Raw genomic sequence first — 6,088 nt, forward strand, 5'->3', positions numbered from 1 at the left:
CGGGGGGGGGGAGGTGGTCCCTGGGGAAGGGCAGCGGGGGCCTGTGAGCCCGCGCCCCCAGCCCTCCCTCTGCCTCCCCTTGCAGGAGCTCGAGATGCAGGCTCGGGTGCACGGCCTCCCCACCACCTCCCCGTCGGGTGTGAACATGGCCGAGCTGGCCCAGCAGGTGGTGAAGCAGGAGCTGCCTAGCGACGAGGGCCCAGGGGAGGCCCTGCTGCTGGAGGCCGAGGTCCCGGATCCCGAGCCACTGCCGGCTCTGCCGCCCCAGGCCCCGCTGCCCCTGCAGGCCCAGCCACCTCAGCCACCCTCCCCATTCCACCACCTGGACTTCAGCCACGGCCTGAGCTTTGGGGGCGGGGGCGACGAAGGGCCCCCAGGCTACCCCGAACCTTTGGGGCCAGAGCACAACTCGCCGTTCCCCAACCTGTCCAAGAAGGATCTGGACTTCATGCTCCTGGACGACTCACTGCTGCCACTGGCCTCCGACCCTCTCTTCTCCACCATGTCCCCTGAGGCCTCCAAGGCCAGCAGCCGCCGGAGCAGCTTCAGCATGGAGGAGGGCGACGTGCTGTGACCCTGGCTGCCGCCACGCTGGGGGGCAGGGGGGCCTGGGGGCTGGGAGAGGCCGGGCCACCTCCCTCCCACCCTCCGGCTGCACTCGTGTGTGAAGTAGCCAACCGCCTGGCCTCACTCCTTCCTGCCGGCCCCCTGTTTGGACTTAGGGCCTGCTTGGCAGCCTGTGGGGCCAGGAGAAGCCCCCCCAGCTCAGTACTCCCCGGGGATAGCCCTCTTGATGGGGCTGGACAGGAACAGGCCTTTAGCTTGGCTCCTGGAGGCGAAATCATGAGGGGAAGGGAGGGACAGGTGTGCTAGAGATAAGAGGCGGTCCTGGGAGGGTCTGATCCCCACCCCTGCCGGTGAAGGAGGACACGCTGGAGCAGGGGGCTCAGGAAGTTCCTCTCCTGAGGCAGCGACTGGTCCACGGGGTGGCCCAGGCCTGCCTTTCTGGGACTCAGATGGCAACAAGTCTGTCCTCCGGCCTGGCACTTCACCCCCACTTTGGTGCTAACAGCTCTCCACCCAGTGGTGTGAGGGCGGGGGTGGCTGGAAGAGGGGGCGCTGGGTTCAAGTTAGAGCGTGGGGTCCCTGCTGGAAAAGCAGCTACCCCCAGGCTCCCCACTTTGTGCCTTTAGTAAACACTGTGCTTTGTATCTGCTTGTCCTGTCTCTTTGGAGCGTGTCTGGGGCTGACGCCACCGGGCAGGATTCAACCCAACGCACACCCGTTATGGATTTCAAATTCGAATGGCCTTTATGGGGATCGGGGCAGGGGGATACAGAGAGGAGGGACCACGCCCCTCCCCTGGTTTCCCCCACCTCCCAGACTTGCCTCCAGGCAGGGGAGCTGGAGAGCTAGTCGGCCTTAGGGGGCTTGGGGCCTGAAGGGGTTGGAGGTGGTTCATTGTCCCTCCTTGTGGCCACAAGATGGCGCTGCAGCCACGCCGCATCCACACCCCAGCTGTGGCCTGAGACAGCTGAGCTGGAGGGTGTGGGGGCCAGTTGCTCATAAACCAAGTCTTCTCTTCTTAGCTGCTGCTTAGGCTAGCACTGCCCGGCGTGGGGGACATTCATGTTCCTGAATGTTCTAGTGGTGACCTCTTCAGATTTTTCTCCCTCCCTGAGTGGGCTGACGGACACCTGCTTGAGAAGGTTGAGCTGCCTGCTCCGTGGAGGCAAGGCCGGACCCCCTGTTCTTGGACAATGTCTCTAATAGATAGGCTCCCTAGTAACTGAGGGGCTCAGTCCTCTGGGTTTGGGGCAAGAGGGACCCAGCTGAACTAATTTGGGTACCAGACGCTGGGGGGGTAGGTCAAGGACGGGGGCCCTGTTCTCTACCTTGGCACACTGTCCCGCAGTGCGGCCTCAGCAAATCCTTTCCTTTCTTTGGGCTTCTGTTCCCCGACCCCAGAATAGTTCCCATGCACCTCTGCTCTCAGATCCTGGGATGTTACGCCCTCACGCAGGACGGGGAGACGGACTTGGGGCAGTGAGGGGCACGGTAGCAGATTCTTGAGGCCCAGCTAGATACCTTGGGGGGGCGGGGGCGGAGAGGGTCTTCTTGGGCTTTGCCTGGTTCTCTTCTGACTTCCCGCAGTCTGCAGGCAGAGACCAAAGTGGCTTTCTCCTCATGGGGCCCCGAGAGGCCGAAGGGGCCTAATTAAAAATTTTTTAAAATCCCAGGATGAAAGTGGCTAAGAGGGCAATTTCCCCTGTGCAGAACTGGAGATCAAATCAACGTTGGAGCAATTAACGTGTGAGGGCAGAGGAGGAAAGGGAGCCGGGCGTGTGGGTTGCTGATGGTGGCTGTCTGGCAGAGGCTGCAGGATTAATCTGAAGGTCAGCCGGAGCCGTGGATGACCTTGGGGAGTCTGAGCCAGCCCTGGACCCAGTACCAGGCCTCACCCCTGCTGCCTTGGGAGCCCAGCCCCTCCTGGGGCAAGCCCTGGACTCTGACGGGGGGATAGCTGACAGGCGCAGGCTTGGGCCAAGTTGACACTGGAGAGGGTAGGGGCCTGGGAGCTCCCAAGTCTGGTCCTTCAGGCAAAACTGAGAACTCTCTCCTACTCTGTTTTCCTTCATCCTGGGGATGCAGTCAGTGGACTGGATGGCTGCCCTTCTGCTTCCTCATGCGGCCCCTCAAAACCGCCTATATTTTCCCCTCTCCACCTGCCTGCTGGTTTCCTGTCCCCTAGGTCCCCCAGCCCTGCCCCACTTGCAGCTTGGGAAGCCGGCATTCCGGCAGGACTGAGGGTGTGAGTGGGGTTCTAGCCACAAGAGGGCGCCGCAGAGCCACGACCTGTCCGCTGCGGGCGCCCCCTGGTGGGGATTAGTGGGATCGCAGCTTCATTGTGCGTTTCAAGCAGTGTGTCTGGGGTCCTGGCAGCCTAGTGGGTCTGGTTAAGGCAAGCACAGGTGCTACCTCCCGGATCTCAACAAGCCACCACCGGAAAGTGTTCGTGTCGGTCTGCGTGACCCTTGGCTTGTGGCTGAAACAGTCAGGCCAGCAGCTGCCCACTGGCGGTTATGAACATCTCTGATTAAATAAAATGAGGGGGGAGTGCTTTCTTCACTCGGGCTCTTTATTGCAGACATCACCCTTCCAGACTTCAAGGCCACGAGGGGGAAATTACTTTTTAAAAGGGAGAGGGGGTAAACAGGCTGGTGTGAAAGCACTGATGGACCCATCCAATCCCCTCGTTTCACCGAGGAAGCCTCGGAAGCCTTGAGAACAAGCAAAAGTGTGAAATGGGATTGGGGTCTGGGAAAGGAGTCCAAGCTAAGTAGGGGAGGGACAAAAACGTGTTGCACCCTTAGGTCCTCCCGGTGTGGGGCCCCAAAGCTGAGGCAGGGTGCTGGGCGTGAGGACCCGGCCATCCTCAGCTCCACTTCCTGTATCTGTCTCTTTCCCTCCCCCAGCCACCAGTCTCTCACCTGCTTGTACCATGAAGGACTTGGGATCGGAGTCCCACAGACTAAGGTAGACACCTTCACCGGTGCGTACGCACTGGAAGGTGGCCCTCCACCCCCGCCTTCCACGGGGATTTCCCCTTTTGGGCATTTGGGCAGACGGCCGGGAGTGGATGTGGGCCCTGCTGAAGCCTGCCGGGGTGGCACTCGATCTCTGTTCCTTAGTACCTACCTCCTCGGTGTTCGGAGGTCCTGAACGTCTGAGCGCATCTCCCCCGAGGCCTGCTTCACCATCTCCAGGACAGCGCTGTCTGGGAAGCCGGAAGTGGAATGCAGGCTGGGAGGGGAGCCGGAGGACCTTGGAATGTCCTCCTTGGGATTTGCTGCTCCTTTACATCGAGATTCGTGGGGCGCCTGGGGGGCTCAGTCTGTTGAGCGTCCGACTTCGGCTCAGGTCATGATCTCATGGTTTGTGAGTTGGAGCCCCGAGTCAGGCCCTCTGCTGTCAGCACAGAGCCTGCTTCAGATCTTCTGTCTCCCTCTCTCTCTGCCCCATCCTTGCTCACTCTCTCTCAAAAATAAACATTAAGAACATTACATCGAGATTCTTCCCGCACTGTTTGGAGCCACTGACTTGGACGGGAGTCCGATACACACTCTGGATCTTCCCCCCACCCCGCCACACGCACATGGTGCCCTAGAAAGGAACCCCAGGTTTAACATTCCTGCTCCCAACTCACACCCCCTTCCCCACCTCAGAGTCATTCCCCTCCCCTGCCCCTCTCAGCCACCTGGCATATCAGCTGCGACAGCTACAAAGAGCCCCTTGGAGTCACCTGTCCCTCACCGGCTGGGACCCGCACTTCTCAGGATCCAGCCCCCACCCCCCTCTCAGCCTCCTTTAGCCTCATCCTTTTTCTTTGCTCTCTTTTCTGAGGGGGGCAGTGGAATTTATACAATATTTAAGCAGCCAGAGCCGAGTCCGGGAAGATATTATTAATGTAAAAGGGACGGGCTGCAAATGCTTTTGGACCTGGTTACAATTAGAGGGTGATTTTTCTAAAGGTCAATGAATTCAGATAATATCCACAGGGGGGAGAGAAATTTAATACCTTTTTAGTGAATTAATTAATTATAATATTATATCGGCTTGGGGTTCTTTTCCAGAGTGATTAAGGGAGCGATCCGTCTTCTGTGAGGCCGGGGAGAGGCGCCCGCTCTCGGGGCTCAGGATGGGGCCCTTGCTTCTCCTCTCACCCCCTGCAGTGGCCAGGGAGCCGGAGGGGCTAGTGGGCAGCAGGAGACGCAGGCAGGCCCGGGTCCGGACGAGGGAGGGCACAGTGACACGGGGCCCTTTCCCCTCGGCCTGTGTCCGCAGGCCCAGCCCTCCTTCTGCTGGCTTCTCACAGGAGAGCATGAGTTATGGCCTCCTCCTTTCCACTTGGAGAAACCGAGGCCCACAGGAGTCAGAGGCTTGCCCGGGGCCCTACTACGAGTTAAGGCAGACCGAGGTGGCAGAGCCGGCTGGAAATAACGAGAAGGCTGCCCCCACCCCCCAAGCCCACCTCCCACACCAGGCCTTCTGGAAAATCTCCACTGGCCGAGGCCCGAGGGGCTGCCTGTGAATTACCCCTCAGAAGGGGGACCTTCAAGGGCGTGGCCTGTGCCCAGCTCTGCTCCTACGATGGAAACGGCCCACGAGTGCTGATAGGTCAAGGTGCCGCCGGGCTTCGGTGAGGGAATAGCTACATTTCTGTCCCTGGAGGGACCAGGGAAAGGCACTCTCCACCCGCTCGTCCATCCACTCAGGTGTTCCATCATTCATTCGTTCAACTCGCCTCTGTGGCACCCCCTCTCGGACTGTGCCCTCACGGACTGAAAGAGCCCTTCTCTGACCCCCACCCCCCACCCCACCGCCCACCTCGTCCGGAGCCTGGTTGCTCATTGGTCTTTTTTTTCACCCAGCACCCACTCTGAGCACCCCCCTGCTGGGTGCTGGGGATGCTTGGGTGGCTAAGGGGCGGCCAGGCCTCGGCAGGTGGGGGCAGGGAGACAGACACAGAAGCGCGAGGGAGGGCTCAGCCAGGGGGTTAAAGGGAGAGGCGACATTATGCTGAGTCGTGAGGAACCAGGCTGACAAGGAGAGGGAGGGGGCACTCCAGGAACAGGGCACAGTGTGAGGCGGCCACCCCTGCCCTCCACCCAGGGGCCCGGGCATGCTGACCGGAAGACTGTCCCAAAGGCCACAGGCTGTGGGTCCAGGAAGGGGGGGAGGGGTCAGCAAAGCCAAACAGATCTAGTTGTNNNNGCCATCCCATTGTACTATCTTTGGGCCCTAAATTAAAATTGATGACATCTTGAAATGAGCAGTGAGGGTAATTTTGCTTCTGAGCCGGGATGCTAATGAGGCCCCTTAATGGTGCCAACGCGGAGCTGACGGGTCGTGTGTCACGCGCAGCGGCGAGGGGGGTAATGGCCGAGGTAAGTGCCGGTAATTACACCCTGTCTCGCTGTATTTTGGCAGGCCTGGTGGGAGAGCGGGGGCTCAATCACCGCCGGCGGGGCCGCCCCCCACCCACCGCGGGCCTGACAGCCAAAGATACCCCCCTCAACCCCACCCA

At 60.5% G+C, this 6,088-nt stretch overlaps 1 protein-coding gene and 1 long non-coding RNA gene across 4 annotated transcripts in view; one reads left to right on the plus strand and one right to left on the minus strand.

Annotated features, from left to right (window-relative positions):
* Nucleotides 1-1,211, plus strand: part of TFEB (transcription factor EB) — a 55,351-nt gene extending 54,140 nt beyond the window's left edge. For both annotated transcript variants that reach the window (XM_077764979.1, XM_077764980.1), the window contains exon 9: nucleotides 86-1,211. In XM_077764979.1, coding sequence (XP_077621105.1) covers nucleotides 86-574 — 489 coding nt within the window. In that variant the 3' untranslated portion in view covers nucleotides 575-1,211. The remainder of the gene's footprint in view (nucleotides 1-85) is intronic.
* Nucleotides 1,212-3,138: 1,927 nt separating this feature from the next.
* Nucleotides 3,139-6,088, minus strand: part of LOC144232093 (uncharacterized) — a 6,062-nt gene continuing 3,112 nt past the window's right edge. The window contains exons 2-3 of one of the 2 annotated variants that reach the window (XR_013335313.1): nucleotides 3,700-3,966; nucleotides 3,139-3,281 (exon numbers count right to left, since the gene is read on the minus strand). This is a non-coding gene — a long non-coding RNA (uncharacterized LOC144232093). Of the gene's footprint in view, nucleotides 3,282-3,699; nucleotides 3,970-6,088 lie in introns of both variants that reach the window. The other variant, XR_013335312.1, reaches the window with a different exon arrangement.

This window comes from Crocuta crocuta, unplaced genomic scaffold (genome assembly GCF_008692635.1).
Source record: "Crocuta crocuta isolate KB4526 unplaced genomic scaffold, BGI_CrCroc_1.0 scaffold44, whole genome shotgun sequence".
NCBI classification, from domain to species: Eukaryota; Metazoa; Chordata; class Mammalia; order Carnivora; family Hyaenidae; genus Crocuta; species Crocuta crocuta.